This window comes from Scheffersomyces stipitis, chromosome 1 (genome assembly GCF_000209165.1).
Source record: "Scheffersomyces stipitis CBS 6054 chromosome 1, whole genome shotgun sequence".
NCBI classification, from domain to species: domain Eukaryota; kingdom Fungi; phylum Ascomycota; class Pichiomycetes; order Serinales; family Debaryomycetaceae; genus Scheffersomyces; species Scheffersomyces stipitis.
In genome coordinates this window covers 3,228,354-3,246,912 of record NC_009068.1, presented here as the reverse complement: position 1 = coordinate 3,246,912, position 18,559 = coordinate 3,228,354, and the positions used below count along the sequence as shown (strand labels likewise).

Here is an 18,559-nt window from a genome sequence, read left to right as displayed (position 1 = left end):
CCAGATCGCAGCTGCAGGCCAATGGAGTGTTTCTGTAGCAATGTTCAGTGTTTGAGTCACGGGTGAAAATTTTGAACCCACCGCCAATTCCGGCCACCAGGTGGGGGAGAAGCCCAACCGAGATTAGTAAGAGAAGGTAGAGGAGCAGAAACGAAGTAAGGTAGAGGCATTAGTAATGCGAGTAAAAGTGAGACAGCCAAGCAGAGTCGGCTGGAGCAACTGAGCTCCAAATAGGATATAACCAAGTCGAGCCGTCTAGAACGACATTCGAATTGTCAGAGTAGTAAACCAAGTAAATTGCAGGGTCAGATGTGTTAAAAGCATTGCCTAACTTTCTACAGCTGTCCACTCATTCTGGAAACTGTTGGGTGGAAATGGCGTTAGTGCCAGAGTGGGAAGAACTACGAATGGAATAGCGACACCTTCGGACAACAAAATGTACGTAGCTTATAGAAATTCACCGTGGTAGCGATTGTGTAATTGCGCTTTTATGGCCTCTGGACTTTCCAAGCGGTCCAGGTCCGTTTCTCTACGTCTCTGCTATCTTGAATCTCTAGTGTAGATGCCCGTAGAACTACTAGATGTTCGCCAGACTGTTCTAGACTAGCATCCTAAGCCAGTGCCGGCCCAATGCTGCTGGCACCAGCAGAAGTCTCGCTACTTTTGTCGCAGTCTCACAATTAGAACAGGCTCCCTAATTTGTCTTTCCACGGCCACGTCCCATCCGCTCACTAATCTCTCCTCGCCGTAACACAATCCTCCGTACAGGCGCTTTGGTCCGAAGTCCAGGCTTATTTATAGTGAGCAATCTCGCTACCACCATATTATCGTCGACTTCTTTTCTTCTCCATTGCTATCTACAACTAATAAATATGTCTGCTCCTACGTACGTATAAGCTTTACACGTCGATCCAATTCGGTCTAGCGGCCATCATCTCCTGCCCAATTGCCCTTAGTCTGGCTTTTATATCAATCACTCTGGCTTATCCATGGGTCAATTTCCCGTGGCGGGGTTTTTCCGAGTATTCGTTGCACTGCCATCCGAGGCTCCAGGTTTCGGACAAAGGTAGTTTCAGCGTTGTTCCTTTTCTTATAAAAGCTCTCTGTCGTCTGCTATCGCCAGTATAATAGCTATCATAGAACATTGAGCTCGTTGAAGAACTTGGTCGTTATTGTTGGAGAATCCATTTGTCATTGAAAAGTTCTGGCTGGAATTTTTCGTTGAATTTTTCACTCCGGATTTTTCAGTGGATCCCCATATGATAATCAGAATTGTCGTTTTCATATAAAAGATCAACCCACATTATATTTGACACATCCACTACATTAGTTCTTGCTCCGTCGAAACTACTATTCTCCACAGCACGATCAAATTTGCTGTCGTTTCCAGAATTTCCCTAGACATTCGATATGACCGCTAGACTCGCACAGCTTTCAGCCCATCTCAGTCCTACTAACACTCTTCCCAGTGGTGATATCGGTTTGATCGGTTTGGCCGTCATGGGTCAAAACTTGATCCTCAATGCTGCCGACCACGGCTTCACTGTTGTTGCCTACAACAGAACCGTGGCCAAGGTCGATGAGTTCCTTGCTAACGAAGCCAAGGGCAAGTCCATTATCGGTGCCCGTTCCATCGAAGAATTGGTTGCCAACTTGAAGAGACCAAGAAGAATCATCTTGTTGGTCAAGGCCGGTAAGCCTGTTGACGCCTTCATTGAGCAATTGTTGCCACACTTGGAAAAGGGTGACATCATCATTGACGGTGGTAACTCGCACTTCCCAGATTCCAACCGTCGTTACGAAGAATTGAACGACAAGGGTATTCTCTTCGTCGGTTCCGGTGTCTCTGGTGGTGAAGAAGGTGCCCGTAACGGTCCTTCTTTGATGCCTGGTGGTCACAAGGACGCTTGGCCACACATCAAGGACATCTTCCAGTCCATCGCCGCCAAGTCCGACGGTGAGCCATGTTGTGACTGGGTTGGTGATGCCGGTTCCGGTCATTACGTCAAGATGGTCCACAACGGTATCGAATACGGTGACATGCAATTGATCTGTGAAGCCTATGACTTGTTAAAGAGAGTTGGTAAGTTCACCGACAAGGAAATCGGTGATGTCTTCACTCAATGGAACAAGGGTGTTTTGGACTCCTTCTTGATTGAAATCACCAGAGACATTCTTTACTTCAACGACCCTACCGACGGCACTCCTTTGTTGGAAAAGATCTTGGATTCTGCTGGTCAAAAGGGTACTGGTAAGTGGACTGCCATCAACGCCCTTGACTTGGGTATGCCAGTTACTTTGATTGGTGAAGCTGTCTTCTCCAGATGTCTTTCTGCCTTGAAGGATGAAAGAGTTAGAGCTTCTACTGTCTTGGAAGGTCCAACTGTTTCCGGTGAATCCCCAATCACCGACAGAAAGCAGTTCGTTGACGACTTGGAACAAGCCTTGTACGCCTCCAAGATCATCTCCTACGCTCAAGGTTTCATGTTGATCAACGAAGCCGCTAAGGAATACGGCTGGAAATTGAACAACCCTGCTATCGCCTTGATGTGGAGAGGTGGTTGTATCATCAGATCTGTTTTCTTGGGAGAAATCACCGCTGCCTACAAGGAAAACCCAGACTTGGAAAACTTGTTGTTCCACCCATTCTTCAAGAATGCCATCACCAAGGCCCAATCCGGCTGGAGATCATCCATTGCTAAGGCTGTTCAGTACGGTGTTCCAGTTCCAGCTTTCACCACCGCTTTGTCCTTCTACGATGGTTACAGATCGGCCATGTTGCCTGCTAACTTGTTGCAAGCCCAAAGAGACTACTTTGGTGCCCACACCTTCAAGGTCTTGCCAGGTAAGGAAAACGACTTCCTTAAGGGTGACTGGATCCACGTCAACTGGACCGGTAAGGGTGGTAACGTGTCTGCCTCTACTTATGATGCTTAAGCTTGCTTAGCGTCCGAATTGAAGATGCCATTTTTTGTTTCTAGCAGTTCAATAATTTAATAAAATCGGTTGTAAAAATGATGTAGAGAAATGTTTTAATGGCTGTGTTGGTATGATTTAGTGACTAACGCGATGGTATGCGAAATATTTGTACAAGGGGGAGGGATATTATCTACTTTTAAGGTAGTTTTAAGCAAGATTCGATAAGTTTTCAACGGTTTGTACGAAAAATCAAATCTGAATCCTCGAGGTTGGATCGAAAGGGAAACCAAAATATGAAATATAAATTTAAACTTCAGAATTTTATTTTTTGCGATTTGCGAATTGTAATTGCAATTTGCAGCAAGAGTCGCATCCATTATTTTGTAGAAACCTTTCACACCGGATTGTTATAAAAGCGTCAAGAATAATTATAGTTCATATTTTCCAATTTCTTACTATAGTTTCATGGGGATGAAGATCAAAAGTGATGCCGAAAGAGGATCATCGGCTCAAGGGAACTTACATGGCAGTGTATAAATAATATCGTCTTCATATTTTTTATTGATGTGTAAACAATTTTCTTGAAATACTCTTCTACGCGTTTTTTTTTTTGGCATTCTACATTTTGCTTTTTTATGCTTTACAACTCATACAGTGCTAGTGGCTGTGCTTTTCGACTTTATAAAAAAGGACAAGACATAGAAGGAAATTAGCAACGTTCATATGATGCATAGCCAATTCTGGTTGTTGTACTTATCAAGGGGCCCCTTTAAAGAGGGACTGTGGTCTAACTACTTTTTGTTGATGCGTTTGGATAACTCGACAAACGCAAAGCAATTGTTTTTTACAAACTTGTATCGAACCAACTTCCTCAATTCTATTCCACGTTCTTTCTGCTGCTGATACAACATTTCTAGAGCACATATCTTTCGTATTAGATATAATCACCACTGTGTCTCCCCCACTTCGTCCTTTCTTGTTTGTGGTTTTACTGTTCATTGCAGCAAGACGGCATACAACAAAGAATAAATACGGGCGCAGTCGTAAACCACACCCAGTTGGAGTACCCTTGTTATCTGAACAAAATCCGCTCAACTCTAATTCCAGTTTCAAGTCAAATGCAATTCTGAATCCAACTGAACCTTCGTTCTTTCTTCTCCCTTTGACATTTTTGTAATAAGCTTGAGCATATATTATAATACCATAATAAGCTCACGGTACCAATTTTTATACTTTAAGAACCTTATCAACTATTCAGTAGACTGTATTTGCAATGGATGAGTGGAAAGCTTTCAATTACATTCCCATGCTTTCAGTGAATATTCAATTCGCAGCAGTGTTTGCAGTCTTCTTGGCCGTTCAAGTCCTTTACAGCTGGCATCTCCATACAAAGTACTCTTCCAGCTTGGGGAAGACTAAACTCAAAAGGTTCCATCTCATGATGATTCCATTTTCAATTGGAATGGCTCTCGAAGTTGTAGGCTTCGCTGGAAGAATCATTAACCATTACGATTTGCAATCTTTAGCAGGATTTATTATTCAAGCTGTTTGCATACTTCTTGGACCTACGTTCATGGCAGCAACGATTTACATGCTGTTTGGAGAAATCGTGAAGACCTTAGATGCGAGCCATCATTCAGTTGTTCCAATTGCGAAACTCACCAAGATATTCGTTGGTGGAGATTTATTATCGTTGACATTACAGAGCACAGGTGGCTCCCTCACCACTAATGACCTGAAGATGCTCTACAATATAGGCGAAAAGATAATTCTAGGAGGCTTGTTTGTTCAATTGATCTTTTTTGGCGTTTTTGTTCTCTGTGTTTTGCTGTTCTATGTTAAATGCTCCAATTCCCCAACCAAGAGTGCTGCCATGAATTCTGCTCGTTCGAGCATTATTCAAAATTGGAAAATCCACGTCATTCTGTTGGTCGTAGCCTCGCTACTCATTCTTGGAAGATCTGTCTATAGGGTTATTGAGTTCTTGCAAGGTGCCAATGGAATCCTTATTTCAGATGAGAAGTATCTCTTCTTACTAGACAGCCATCTCGTTGCTCTGGCAGCACTTCACATGATTGTATTTTACACCCCCAGTATGTTATGTTACACAGAAAAGGAAAACATGAAATCAAGCACTATTCGGACAGATCAGAAGTTTTCCGTTCCTGAAACAGAGCCTGTATCTGTATAAATTTATCAAGTATAGCTTATACATGGCACAGCCACTATGTTTGGACTTATTTATAGCTTATTTAACGCGAATAACACAATCCAACCTTTTTTAATATTCTTTGGTGCCAGCCGCAAGCATAAACTCGTAAATAAAAGGCTAACACAAACAGGACTAGCCGCAGCTGGATGATATTCGAATCTCACAGCTAGGTTGGAGATATAAGAGTGAGCTCTTTCCTAGAATAAGAATTGAAGCCAATTATATTGCTCGTACTATTTTTTCAATATTCTTATAAAATAGGCTTCTATAATTCATCATATTCTGGTTTAGAAAAGTCTGTTAATTTTCAATAATATTGTAAGCACGTCACGTTCTTAAAAAAAAAATGTCTACCAACGAATGGAAACTTTACAACTACACCCCTCTGCTTTGGGTAAACCTAGTACAGGCTGGCAAATATGCTCTTCTACTTTCGGTTCTGATCGGTCTAATGATTTTTGTAAAAATAAAATACAACAAGTATTTGTCAAAACAAAAACTGAATAGATACCTAGGTGTTATGATTCCTTTTACAATTGGCTTGGCTATGGAATGTATTGGCTATATAGGAAGAGCAATGGGCCATTCTGACCCACAAAATTTGGGTGCGTATATCCTTCAGTCTCTCTGTTTGTTACTTGGTCCGACATTCATGGCTGCTTCCATTTATATGCTTTTCGGAGAGATCGTTAAAACCTTAGACGCAAGCCATCTTTCAATTATCCCAATAACGAAGCTCACTAAGATCTTTGTGGCAGGCGATATCCTTTCGTTACTTTTGCAGAGTGGTGGAGGAGGATTGATGGCTCTGAGTTCTAAAGCAGATTTCGGTGAAAAACTTGTCATTGGAGGCTTGACAGTGCAGCTCATTTTCTTTGGTTGCTTTATGGTCTGCGTCGTACTCTTCTTCCTTAAGTGCTCCCGTTACCCTACTAAGTTGGCAAACTTGTCAAGTTCCTTGAGCAGGTATATGAACAACTGGAAGGTACATCTTTTGCTGTTGGTTATAGCTTCCTTGTTAATCTTTGCTAGATCAATTTATCGTTTACTTGAATTTGTTGAAGGAAGAGACGGAAAGCTAATGTCGTCAGAAGAGTACCTCTTTCTTCTCGATAGTCTTTTTATCACATTCGCCGCTCTTACTTTATTGAGCTTTTATACTCCCATGATGTTATCCCAAACTGAGATGCAATTCAAGAATGTCGAAAGAGAAGATATTGCTCTTACTGTTACATACAATGCAGATGACAGTAAGCCCACCCTGCAAGCTGAATTTGTCTGAAGAGTTTAGTTGATTGTTCACTGAATCGAAGTATATAATTTGCAGACAAAATATTACTGTATTTTGTTTCCCTTTGTTTGCATTTCTTCATCAACTGAAATCAGATTTGCCTTATCTTCATCGATCTGCACTTCCTTTTTTTATTTCAGTCCTGTTTTCGACACATAAATTATTTTTGAACTTAGATTATATACCTTAAATGACATGAACTGATATTCTAAAATAAAAATAAAGAGCAGCACGTAATACTTTATAACAAGAAGAAGGACCAGGTATTCATGCTGAAATACTAAGTTGGCACTGATTTCCCCACAGAGAAAATATTTAACAAATGAAGGACTTATATTTCGTTTCTTTCTGGTTGTATATTTATTTGATCAATTGTTCCAAGAATGTTAGTGGCAGAACAATAAAGCTAAAAACATTGCCGATTTTTATTCTTGACAGACTCTTTATCATCTTGTAAATTTTGTCTTATTTAAATTATAGACCTCCTTTCCATCCAGATGAAAGATATGATGGAGATGATCTTACCCAAGAAATAGTGTAGAGGAAAGGTCGGCTTACGTGTGTTTAGTGTCACATAGATTTTATAACAAATATCTATTTGACGTGATCTCGATAATGAATGCTATTTGAGTGAAATGGAATGAGTTTCAAACAATTTCATTCTCTGGTAGTAGCGTAAAATAAATATTTTTTTGTCATTGCAGCCAAATTTGTGGTGTTGTATATGCAGAGCTAAACCATGCTGCATTGACGAAAATAAATAATGTTGCAGTAGTTTGATTACATAATCAATAAAAATCATTTAACTCCAAAAGTAAATTAATAATTTCTTTGTTACTCGTAAATAACTCTTAGACTTTATCGGAATCTTTTCCTACATTAGAGAAGCTAAACGAGTACATATTTCGATCAATAAAAGCTATCAGGCTTTAATTTGTAGATGTAGAAGAATTGCAAAACCAATTAGAATATCAGCCAATGATATGAATTACTAAGATCTCTAAGCTTGAATAACTGGCCACGTCTTCATCTGACTTAAAGTTTCATGAGGTTGATTCTACACCGCTACGAAAATATGTTACAAGCTGATTATGTGTATAAAATGCAATTTGATAAATAAGTGCCTTCACAAAGGAACATCGTAGCCCAACATCATGCTGACTATCAAGTACAAGTTTAAGCAGGTGACAAACCCCCAGATCAAGATTGCAACAAAAGCTGTCAAGGGGCTGTTGCTGAAGTCTTTGTAGCCTTGGATTCTGAAGAGCTCGTGGTCGGCATCTTCGTAGATTTCCACTGGTAAAGGGTTTGGTGTGGGATTTGTCGAGGTGTTAGCGCTAGAGGAGCTGAAACTGTTCGAGTCACTTGTACTCATCGATTTCTTGACTGGAGTTGCTTCTCTAATACTAGCATTATTTATGGTAGACAGAATAGCAACAGCTGATAAACGGCGAGGGTATGGAGCGTTGGCATTAGTTCCATCAGCGCTGTTCAGACTGAGAAGGTGCAGTTGTTCTTCACTTCCGTGATTCATATGTTCGTCCTCATCATCTTCCCAACCAGCGCAAGGATGTGAGTTACGTAAATCTTGTAAGCGGATAGCAGGCTCTGTACTTTTGAATCTACGCGGTTTGCCAGGAGCAGGGGCAGGTAGAGTTATTTCGTCATCGTCAAAGATAGTAGAAGCTTCCGGCTGTTCGTAGACAATATCGACATTTTCATCCCCGTCTCTGACAAAGATAGGTACCTTCATGATTTCTTTTGAACAAGTAAAGATAATAAGAGGGGCACTGACTACTGGCAAAAGAATCGACAAAACTACTTGACTGGCATTCAATGTTTTGGCTAAACCTTCGCGACCGGCAATGCTTACGACAACAAGACATGGAGCAATGGCCAAGCCTCTGGTAATCAATCTTCTCGTCACTGGAGGTAAGCTCCACGACAAGAAACCTTCAGAGACCATCTGACCTGCCAAAGTACAAACTACACCAGCACTTTGGCCGGAACACAACAACGCTAATGCAAACACAAACCCAGCCGTAGGCGACAAATGCTTTGAAAGCAAATGGTAGATGGTAAATAAATCTGCGTTCTCGTAGTCGTCGTCTGAGTCTGAATCTGTGCCATCATCGTCATCATCTCTCCTAGAAAAACCCCCAAAGGAGCTTCTTTCATGTTTTTTATTGGCATTTAAAGTGGCACCAGCGACAATCAAAATAGCAGCATTGACGAAAAGTGCGACTGTGAATAACGAAATTACCAATTCCACAATTGTATAGCTCATTGTGTCGTCGATCGCATGAATGGAAGGACGGTAGTTGTCGTCTTCATCATCGTCTACAGTTGCAACATCATTATCCTTTTCAAATCTTAGTATGCCACCAAATGGGTTCACCAAAGGTGTAGCCAATGGAGTAATTGAGTCAGATTCAGCTAAAGATTCAGTGCCATGTAATTCTTCTTCTTCCGTCTGAGTTTGGGGTGATTCAGCATTGAGAGATCTTCTTTGAAAGGGTCTGTAAAAACCATGCTTGATGTCAAAATCCTTCAATCTGGCCTGAACCAAACCTGATCCCAAGTACAAGGAGTGGGGCATCACGGTTGCTCCTAAAATAGCCAAACTCAAGAAAAGTCCGTTTCCGCCTTTTCTATCAGACAGATCTACGACGCTTTCATTTGGCAAAAAGCCCTTCATGACTTCTACCACTGAAAAATTAATCAGTGGATCATGACTGACTTGATGCAATTCTATGGCAAAACAGACAACAGTTGCCGCCACCAAGACAGTTACAAACGACTCAAAAATCCGGATGAAAAGCAACGGACCTTTCGGCCTATATGCCATCAACACAATTAGTACGTCTACGACTGTGAGGATGACCCCAGCAAAAAGGGGTAAATTGAACAAGATGTTCAATGCTATGGCCGTACCAACTACTTCTGCCAAGTCGGTAGCAATGATGGCAACTTCGGCCAAAATGTAGATAAATAAATTCGTTTTAAATGAGAAATTGGCTTTACAATTTGCAGCCAAATCGAGTCCTGTTACGGCTCCAAGCTTAGCAGCTAATATCTGAAGGAAAATGGCTAGACAGTTTGATAAAAAAATCAGGAAAAGTAAGTCATATTTATAAGCCGAGCCAGCAGCTACAGCAGTGGAATAGTTTCCGGGATCCATGTACGCTACACTGACCATTAGGCCAGGGCCAATGAACCTCGAATATGTCTTTAGCACCAGAAGAGCTTTCTTGAAGGTGAACGTTTCTCGTATGCTCATGATGGTGTATATGATTTATATGAATGGGATGGGATGAATGCAAAAGTCTATAAGAACAAGGAAATGGATGAGGATGTTATCAATATAGTTTAGGCACTAATCAGGTAAGCTTTCGTTTCTTTATGGCAAGTTTCTTTATATGATATGATATGAGAGTTATACCTCTAGATTTCAGGGATTGAATGTGAATTTTTCAATAGTCCTTTGATGGAATTTACTGTTAGTTATGCTTCCTTTTAGATTCTTTCGCTTGACAATATAAAGAGTTTCAGAACGTTTTTCGAGCGCTTTTCAGTTTTTCAGTATGGTGTCGGCTGTGTCTTGTGATGTCTATAGTGCAGAATGGAATGCGAAGGCTGCAACGTCACGAATTTGTCTTCGTTTGACTCCGTTCAAATTTCTGAAGATATACAACGATCGCAGTTGGTTGAATATCAAATTTTGCTGTAGCACTTCAAACACAGAGGCTGCTACGGGGAAACGGGACTATGAGCTGAGATTTTGTAGTTAGTAGCACTGGAAAATTAGGAAAAGTCCAAAATAACGGCTATTCAAAGTGGAAAACCCGGGAAAACTTGTAGGGTACAAATGTCGCAGTGGACTCGACGTATATGATACTGGTGTTGAGGAGTTATAGTCTGCTCTCGTTGCTCAGTGTGTCCAGATTATGGAAAGAAACACATGAATAGGACGATATTATTCCAGGTGTTCTTCTTTTCTTGAAACTGAAGCGTGAGTGGATTACCTGCAGGAACGAGGAATTGAAATTTCGCGGTAGCAAAAGCTGAGTCGCTCTGGAAGTTACCCTGGTGGCTGTGAAAGGTGTCAGAAACGTGGAATGGAGGGGTATGATTGGTGGAAACTGACAGAATGGATACTTTGGTAGTGTACGAGTATCTGCGAATATCTTGCACGTTCAAACTCTTAGAATGTGGCGGAATGTGAACTTAGATGAATCTGAGCCCGGGTAAGAATCGGACGATGTAGGAACAATTGACCGGGTTGCCAGCGCGTCAGATCATGTGACCATAAACTTGCACGTGAGAATAATCAGATGACTAAATTTTGGAGACAGCTTATCTTAGTAGACATACGTTGAATAAAGTCTGGAAACTGCAAATACATAACATGCTAGATATAATGAAGTACGGTTGGTATTTACTGTACTATTTACTATGGTTCTACTAGTACTTCCAAATATTCATAAAGAAATCTGGCCCGACGATGGATGTCGTAGACTGTCTTCCAATGTCGCCGGAAATGTCGCACCCGCTCGGTGATGTTTAACCGAATTGCCTGAAGATCCACTTCAGAATGATTAATTCCCAATTATCTTTATTTGCTAGTGGAAAGGGTGAGTTCTGTGAATTGTGACCAACCAGACAAGTTCAGATACTTTGACAGTAATAAAGCGTTGGGTTTTGCGACATTTCTGCGTCTATTCAACGAATTTTGTTAGTTTCCTTGACGTTTTCCAATTTTTCACATTTCTTCAAATTCACAACTCGCCATTTCCACGATGTTGAGAGCCGTTTACGCAGCTAGAAAGACCGGCGGATCGAAGATACTTGTCGCCGCTAGAGGCTTGCATCATTCTGCTCCTACAATGGCGGCACAGGTATTTACCATGCCTGCCATGTCTCCCACGATGAGCGAAGGAGGAATTGTCAGCTGGAAGTTCAAGCCTGGTGAAGCATTCAATTCTGGCGATGTTCTCTTGGAAGTTGAAACCGACAAGGCTACCATTGATGTAGAAGCTGTAGACGATGGTAAAATGTGGGAGATTATTGTAAATGACGGTGCCAAGGGTGTAGCTGTAGGTGAACCTATTGCTTTGCTTGCTGAACCTGAAGATGACTTGCTGACTTTGGAAAGACCAGTTTTAGAAACCAAGGCTACAAAGCCTGCAGAAACAGCAGAAGCACCAAAGGCAGTCAAAACTGAAGAACCTGTAGCTTCCAAAACTCCTGCTGCTCCTAAAACTTCTGGCTCTACTGAGATTTTTGCCCAGGCAAATGTATCACAGAAGTTATCACCAGCGGTCGAATTGTTATTGCACGAAAACGACATTTCCGTTGAAGATGCTTTGGGTTCTATTCCAGCCTCGGGTCCGAAGGGTAGATTGTTGAAGGGTGACGTTTTGGCCCATTTGGGTTCCATCAGTAAAGACTCTATTATCAAAGTTACTGAATTTATCAAGTCTAGGGAACACTTGGATTTGTCCAATATTGTGAAGGCTGACCCTGCTGAGCTCAAGAAGAAGGCCGAAGCTGCTGCTCCTAAGCCTGAAGCAAAAGCCCCTGCTCCAGAACCAGTTAAGCCTAAGAATGTCTTGACCGTAGAATTGACTTCAGCTTTGGATGGAGATATCTCCAAGGAAAAGTTTAAATATGCATTTGAAAGATCAATCGAGGTCGCCATTAGACAGACGTACGGCCGCAAGTTCCCACAGTATGCTACATCGCCTGTGGGCTCTTCGTTGACAGCCGCCGATGATCTCTTCGACGATTTGCTCACACCTTCTGTAACAAAGTCCAGATTTGAAGTCTACGGCATCAACTACAAATTCTTTGGTCCAAGCTTAGCAGCCCCATCGAAAGCACAGAGCATTGCCAGCGATTTTGATGAGCTTTTGGGCTTGACGTCGTCATCTCCAGCTTATGTAGAAGAAGGCAGTGCTAAGGTCAATGTCGAATTCAAGATCAAGTTTGACGAAAAGTTGAGCGACTCAAAGGATTTTGTGTCCGTGTTCGAGGACTCACTTCTCTCACAAATCCCAGCCAATAAGTTGAAGATCTCCAACTGATCTGTGTATACTAATAGATAACCGAGCAGCTCATAGCTGTTCGACATTTGCATAAAGCCTTAATCTCTAAGTAAATCCTCGACTATAAAATATATGTCAATTATAATATAATATAATTTTCGTTTTTAGCGAAGTATATGTAGGTGCGTCTAAACCTACGTCAGTAAAAAAAATAATGCTAGCGAACCTGAGGCAATCGCAGCTAATCCTGTTTTGAGCTTCTTCTGAAGACAAATGTATATCTGTAGCAGCATCGGTTGCCTCTATAATATTGCACATTCAATCTCTACCGATACTGTTTTCTCTTCGCTTGCTGCAGTTGTCTGTTCCATATCATACTTGGTAACAATTCAAAAAAAAATTGTATACAATAGAATTTAATTTTTCATGCGACACATTCTGTTCCTACCTATCATTGTGGAGAGAGGTTCACAATTGCAGGTATCTACAGAAAACAAGGCATTGGTGTCAGGGGTCGAACGCCGGGTTGCTACCACTAGTGTTTGAACAATAACGATTTGTTCCCTTGAGGCAGATGTCTGGATCAGTTAAGAAGATAATGATACCCAAAAGTAAAATACCCTCTTAAAATCAACTGGCGTGCTGATGAAGACAATCAAGTCAAATAGCCAAGTGTACGTTCACAGCTGTAACAAAGACTTGAGGGGGAGATGGTACAAGACTAGTACAGTAGTGTTTAGTGAAAAGCAGAAATCCAGTAAAACAGGGCAGAAATTGGGCTCTGGTGAGCATTACCAACACTATTTTCTATTACCCCAATAATGGAAAATACAAATAATCAGCGGAATTTTAGACACATAATGTTGAAACTCAGGAACGGACAAGCGGTCTACTTCATCAAAAACTAGATAATCGTACCTTATAGTACATGGGATTACCGGAGAATTGACAACAATTTTCAGACCTAACTGTTGCATCCCTGCATTTTTACCGTCAAAGCTAGGAGACGACGACTTGGTCCTGACTCAAGCAATTCCCGATCTTTGGGAATGTAATCTCTGACACAGCATTGGTCCAAATTTTAGACGAGACAAATGCGTACAACTGTCTATGCGACGCCCCTCTAAGTTAGTTACAAAGATCGTTCTGGAAATGGTGCAAATTAAGTTTTGAGAATAACACTTTGATGTAGAGAACTATCATGAGGAAGCTTTGAGGGAAGCTAATGACTGGGGACAATTATAGTTTGGCATTGTGCAATATTCCGAGAATATAAAATAATGAAATGCAACAAAATTCACCGGAAAATTATGGTACATACATAAACAACACGTTACGAGTCAAACATCTACAATTTCAAGCGGAACCTTTCACCCTATCAATGGCCACCTAGATGAGTCGCCTAGCGGCCTACTCTGACTTGCTTTCATAGCCGTCAGAAAGCAAAAAAATTAATGTACGCTTAATGTAGGTGGACGTCTTATTCTCCTGCATACGTAATATCATCATTTTTTTTTTTACTCTTCCTCCCTGGACAAAAAAATTAATAAAAAAAACATTGCTTCTTTCTGTGATTGCAAATACATCATCAACTTTCCTCTTTACCGCTAGCAAAATTCTGTTCCAACGGTAGCGGCAAGTTTAGCAAGTTACAGCACTGAAGACTCGTCTTAATCCCTGCGTTTTCGTGGAAGTTTCACTGCGTCAGCCCGCTTGTAGCCACACATTTATTCCCCGCCACCTACGATTCCAGTGTTTTTTATTTTATATATTTTGAAAATCTATTATAATTGTTGATAATCGATTAGATCTTTCTTTGGCCAACCGCTGCTTCCCCAAGCGAGACCCGGATAACGTACACCGATCAGACCACTAAGAATAGCAATCAGTGAATAGTATCAACAAATCGCTATATTTTATTGTGCGAATCGACCGAACTGTAGAAACCTCGGTATTAATTTCGACTGAATTCACGAAATCACATATATTCACAAAATCATATAGTTCTCGAATTTTAGAGGCCGCTTGCGATTTTCGAAATGTACAATAGCTACCATCCCTATTCGACTTATGCGTCGTCGACATCCGGCCAGAACGGCTCCGGAAACAATCAGAATCCCGTATCCAATACAATGATAGGTGTTAATACAGAGAGAAACAAATCGATTCCACCTCCGCAACATCTTCAGCAATCGTCTGCTTCTTTTTTTGCAAGATCCTCTCAGAGCCCAGTTCCTCCGGTAGGTGGAGTTTCTGGTTCAGTTGCTGCTGCTGCTGCTGCCGCTGCTCAAACTCACCACAACCATCATCGTGGGATGATATCTCACTCTGGAGTCAGTTCCGCTGCGCTGTTGAATTATCCGCATAATGTTAGTGCCACAGCTCCTCCACCTATACACCAACTTTCGCAGCAACAACAAGCACAACAGCAACAAGCTCAACAACAGTATCAACAGCCCCAGTACCAACAGATTCAACTACAGCAACAACAATTACAGCAGCAACAACAACAATTACAACAGCAACAACAACAACAGCAACAACAACAGCAGATGCACCACTCACAAATCGTTGCCAACCAGTACCAGCAGCATTCGCCTCAAAGCCAGCATCTGCAGATTTACCAAGCGCAGATGCAATCTCCTAAATATGAACAACTGATAGATCAGGCACAGTTTCACTACCAGCTTCAGCAGCAACAATTGCAGCAACAACAATACCAACAGCTTCAGCAATACCAACAGCAGCAACAACAACAGCAACAATTAGCTGAACAACAGGCACAGCGCAGAGCTCAACTCCAAGCGCAAGTTCAGGCACAACAACAGCAGCAACAGCAACAGCAACAATCACAGCATTCGCCCCAGCTCAACATGCAAGAATTGGAACAGCCGAAGAAGCAGGCCAAGCCCAAGCTGAAAAAGCTAACCAAAAAACAACAACAGGAGCAGTTGCAGCAGTTGCAGCAAGAAGAGAGAAGAAGGCAGGAAGAGCAAATGCAGCTTCAATTGGAAGTACAAGCACATGCCAGAGCCCATGCACAAGCACAAGTTCAAGCACAAGCTCATGCACAAGCCAGGGCCCAAGCACAGGCACAGGCTCAAGCACAGGCACAGGCCCAAGCACAGATTCTGGCTCAGACTAGAGTACAAACTCCTCCTCCTCTTACGGACCAAAAAAAGAAAAGAGGTCGCCCCAAGAAGCTTATTCTTGACCCTTCGACGAATGAGTATATCAACTCCTCGCATCCCAACTTCAAGCAGCTTAACAAGGTTCTTAAAGAGTCGAACTCCACTGTGGCCTTGCTCAATGGCAAGTACAAGAAAGGGCAACACCCTACCGAAGAAGACGAAGCCCTTGCAGCTGGCTTAAATAAGTTGTACCAACAGCCTACATACTTGCGTAATTTGGAAGACGATGCTGTAAAGCAATTGCTCCAAAGAAAGGATAAGAGAGGTCGACCCAGAAAGTTTCCTGTGGAACAGACGGGTATCACCATAAAGGGTATTCGTGTCAACGGGAACCTCAAACACCGTGTGCAAAAGAAGTCTTCGCAGCTGTAGATAAAATCAGTGAGATCAGCCAATAGTCAACTGTGCTAGGCTTATATTAATTATGTTTCTATTAATTGTATTATATTAACCAAATATATTAGTGTACCATTAGAAAGAAGAAATACCAAGTAAATACTCTGCTATATCCATCCTTCATTGTCTTATTTTTTCCTCCTCTGTTCATCCCTATTCTAAAATATTTACATTATTCTGTTCATAAACCTTCCCATAGCTATCATGGGCGCACATACAGCCTTGACCATCATACATAAGGCATCGATTAAGAGGCTGACTTCGTACAAGATCCACACAAAAATCACCAACTCCACCAAGATGACAATCGTCTGGAGATTGGGGAAATATTCTGAGACTACATCGATGGGTGCGAAAAGGATTTTCATTATCTTGATGCTCTTGATCAAAGCATTGATGTTGGAGATAATGGCTACAGCGCTTCCTGTAGTATCAATGCCATAGCCCATCATAGAGGAGCTTACAGATTTGGCTGAAGGGTCCAATGACGAATATGACGTTGGTGGTGTGGCTTCGAGCTGTTTGGTTACAGGATTGTAGTATAACTCTTGTGTGATTTCAGTTCCATCGTCGTCGTATTCAATAACGAACTCTTTTGAGTCACCATCACCTTCATCAAAAGCTGAAGATTCGAAGGACCTTAGCGTTTTTGCTTTTATGGATCGAGACGTTGGGTATGGAGGAGGAGGCTCGTTAAAAACATGTGAGACAGGTTCGTTCCATTTGTGCACCAAGTTGAGGTAGTTCTTCTTTATGTTCTTAAAATTCTTAGAGGAAATAATTAACTTCTTGGACTTAGATGTTTCCTGCTGTTCTTTGTTCTCCACAGGTTCTTCGTCAGCCTTTTCGTGGATTTCATAAGAGTCGAGTTCTTCAATATGAGAATCAACAGCTGGTGTCTTGGATATTGAAGCATCGTATACCAACCACGACAATATATAATTCCAAATTGGATGAAACTCTGGATTTTGACCTATTCTCCTTTGCTCTTCTTCTAATGCACGTATTCTCTCGGCCTCTTCCTTCAAAGCTATTTGTTTGTCTTCTTCTTCAGCTCTTTTCTTTTCCAGTTTCTCTTCCTTTCGTCTCAGCTCAAGTTCCTGCTGCTTTATCGCATTGTTCACAAAATCTTTGCCCAATTCCTTTCTAGCTCTCTTCATTTTAGACTTGAACACCTTAGTGAATTTCCTGTTCTTTTTAGCTTTCTGCTGTTCTTCCTCAGTTAAATATATTTTAGGGCCATTTTCAGTATAATCTTCTTCGTCGTCATCGCTAAGTTCTTTAACAAAAACTTCAGTCGGTTCATTGATTTTCTTCTTCCTCTTTTTCTTCTTTTCTCCCTTGTTGTGGTCGTAATAATTATATTCGTCATAGTTGTCCTTTCCTAGAACAAATTGTACGTTCTTGGCAAATTTGCTCTTCTTCTCTCCTTCTGGAAATACAAATTCCATAGGGTTGTACTTATCTGTACTTTCCTCCTTATCGTTAAACACATCACGAAATGTCTTGTGTGTGTACAATTTGGGCTTATAGGGAGACTCTTCATATCTTTTCTTCTGGTTTATGTAGTACCCATCATAGCCTTTAATCTCAGGGGTTTGTTCTCGAGGTTTGTAAGCACCTCTTCTCTCAACTCTGTGAGGAGTTACTGTATTCAGTTGTTGTATGATGAGCTGAGCCGGTGTGATTTCATGTACCAATGCGTCTGGATCATAGCTTTCTTCATCTTCAAGATCAGATTCTATGGAATCGTCTGCCGCAATTGTAGATTGCACTACAGAAAGAGGAGTAGAATTGGCTCTATTGAGCACAGGAGCTTTGGAAACTCGAGTGGAACTTTTGACAGAGCCTTCGGGTTCTCTAATGGAATCTATTGCTGTTGCTTGACGATTTCTGTTTCTGCTAGAGCTGCCTTCAGAAACTGGTTTGTAGCCAGAAATTCTGTCCAGTGAAACCCTGTCATTCCAATCATCAATTTGGGCTTGATTAATAAAGTCATTGTACGAATTGTCCCGCGAGCCCCGAAAATACCCACTGTATTGACTTCGAGTGGATCGCTTCTGCTTATCTAGGTATTGTGGAGAGTAGTAGGCGTTACTAGTCACATTCATCTTAGTTGTTTGCAAACCGTTCAATGAAGAAAAGACAAGTACACAAATTATATGATTCTTAACTCATTGTCAAGTACACAAAAGTCAGATCAAATCGAGATCATCTTCATCTTCTAAAAGAATTGAAACATGGCTGGCTAATCTTCAGGTTATATATTATGTCACGTGATATAAGTCGACTTTTTAAACTTCTATTTGCTGCACGGTCCTGCGGAAGGTGCCATTTGTGCAAGCTTCGATTAGGAGTATGCAGAGCGCATTTCTTGAGTTGATTTAAGATTTGAAATGAGTGTGGAACTACAGCTCTTGCAAAATTGTTGCAATTAAGAAATTCAGATAAGAATTATTCAATTGAGCATTTCATATGACAATTATATTACAATATTTCCGTT

General features: G+C 41.2%; 7 protein-coding genes across 7 annotated transcripts; 5 read left to right on the top strand and 2 right to left on the bottom strand. All coding sequences in view use genetic code 12, as the record gives it.

Moving 5' to 3' along the window:
* The first annotated feature begins 863 nt into the window (after positions 1-863).
* On the top strand, positions 864-3,010 carry GND1 (6-phosphogluconate dehydrogenase). The gene has a single exon (XM_001387154.1). The coding sequence runs from the start codon at positions 1,411-1,413 to the stop codon at positions 2,935-2,937; it is 1,527 nt and encodes a 508-aa protein (XP_001387191.1). The 5' UTR covers positions 864-1,410; the 3' UTR covers positions 2,938-3,010.
* Positions 3,011-4,192: 1,182 nt separating this feature from the next.
* RTA1.2 (putative transporter or flippase transmembrane protein) lies at positions 4,193-5,110 on the top strand (the record flags this gene model as incomplete). Its single annotated transcript, XM_001387153.1, has 1 exon — positions 4,193-5,110. One exon carries the CDS (start codon positions 4,193-4,195, stop codon positions 5,108-5,110), a length of 918 nt encoding a protein of 305 aa, XP_001387190.2.
* Positions 5,111-5,477: 367 nt separating this feature from the next.
* On the top strand, positions 5,478-6,284 carry RTA1.3 (RTA protein; the record flags this gene model as incomplete). Its single annotated transcript, XM_001387152.1, has 1 exon — positions 5,478-6,284. A coding segment is annotated over one exon (807 nt), but the record flags the coding sequence as incomplete, so codon positions are not given.
* A 1,264-nt stretch (positions 6,285-7,548) lies between these two features.
* Positions 7,549-9,702, bottom strand: SMF2 (manganese ion transporter; the record flags this gene model as incomplete). The annotated part of the gene is made up of 2 exons (XM_001386906.1): positions 7,549-7,803; positions 7,861-9,702. 2 exons carry the CDS (start codon positions 9,700-9,702, stop codon positions 7,549-7,551), a joined length of 2,097 nt encoding a protein of 698 aa, XP_001386943.2.
* A 1,354-nt stretch (positions 9,703-11,056) lies between these two features.
* Positions 11,057-12,508, top strand: PDX1 (pyruvate dehydrogenase complex protein X; the record flags this gene model as incomplete). Its single annotated transcript, XM_001387151.1, has 2 exons — positions 11,057-11,932; positions 11,963-12,508. 2 exons carry the CDS (start codon positions 11,222-11,224, stop codon positions 12,506-12,508), a joined length of 1,257 nt encoding a protein of 418 aa, XP_001387188.2.
* A 2,000-nt stretch (positions 12,509-14,508) lies between these two features.
* On the top strand, positions 14,509-16,145 carry PICST_66710 (predicted protein; the record flags this gene model as incomplete). The annotated part of the gene is made up of 1 exon (XM_001387150.1): positions 14,509-16,145. The coding sequence occupies one exon, from the start codon at positions 14,509-14,511 to the stop codon at positions 16,030-16,032; it is 1,524 nt and encodes a 507-aa protein (XP_001387187.2).
* Positions 16,146-16,223: 78 nt separating this feature from the next.
* Positions 16,224-18,167, bottom strand: PICST_34689 (predicted protein; the record flags this gene model as incomplete). Its single annotated transcript, XM_001386905.1, has 3 exons — positions 16,224-16,898; positions 16,947-17,916; positions 18,088-18,167. The coding sequence occupies 3 exons, from the start codon at positions 18,165-18,167 to the stop codon at positions 16,224-16,226; spliced, it is 1,725 nt and encodes a 574-aa protein (XP_001386942.2).
* Positions 18,168-18,559: the final 392 nt, after the last annotated feature.